At 58.0% G+C, this 352-nt stretch overlaps 1 protein-coding gene across 1 annotated transcript in view; it reads left to right on the top strand.

Moving 5' to 3' along the window:
- Positions 1–2: 2 nt before the first annotated feature.
- gja3 (gap junction protein, alpha 3) overlaps positions 3–352 on the top strand; it is a gene marked incomplete at its 5' end in the record, with an annotated part of 2,936 nt that continues 2,586 nt past the window's right edge. The window contains 1 exon segment of the mRNA XM_025063715.1: positions 3–348. Within this exon segment, the coding sequence (XP_024919483.1) occupies positions 3–348 (346 nt within the window).

Below are 352 nucleotides of genomic sequence, written 5' to 3'. Positions count from 1 at the left end.
ACGCTCAAGAGCCCTCGACAGTCATCGGCAAAGTCTGGCTCACGGTCCTCTTCATCTTCAGGATACTCGTGTTGGGGGCCGCCGCCGAGGAGGTGTGGGGCGACGAGCAGTCCGACTTCCCCTGCAACACCCAGCAGCCCGGCTGCGAGAACGTCTGCTACGACGAGGCCTTCCCCATCTCCCACATTCGCTTTTGGGTGCTGCAGATTATCTTTGTGTCCACGCCGACGCTCATCTACCTGGGTCACGTCCTGCACATAGTCCGCATGGAGGAGAAGCGGAAAGAGAAGGAAGAGGAGACGCGTCAGGTCAACAAGTTCTCAGAGGACAAGGACCTTCTTTATGGAAATGG

Source organism: Cynoglossus semilaevis, chromosome 16 (assembly GCF_000523025.1).
Source record: "Cynoglossus semilaevis isolate Cse_v1.0 chromosome 16, Cse_v1.0, whole genome shotgun sequence".
In the NCBI taxonomy this organism is placed as follows: Eukaryota; Metazoa; Chordata; class Actinopteri; order Pleuronectiformes; family Cynoglossidae; genus Cynoglossus; species Cynoglossus semilaevis.
Note: the sequence above shows the minus strand (reverse complement) of the source record. Positions and strands in the feature narration are given on the sequence as shown.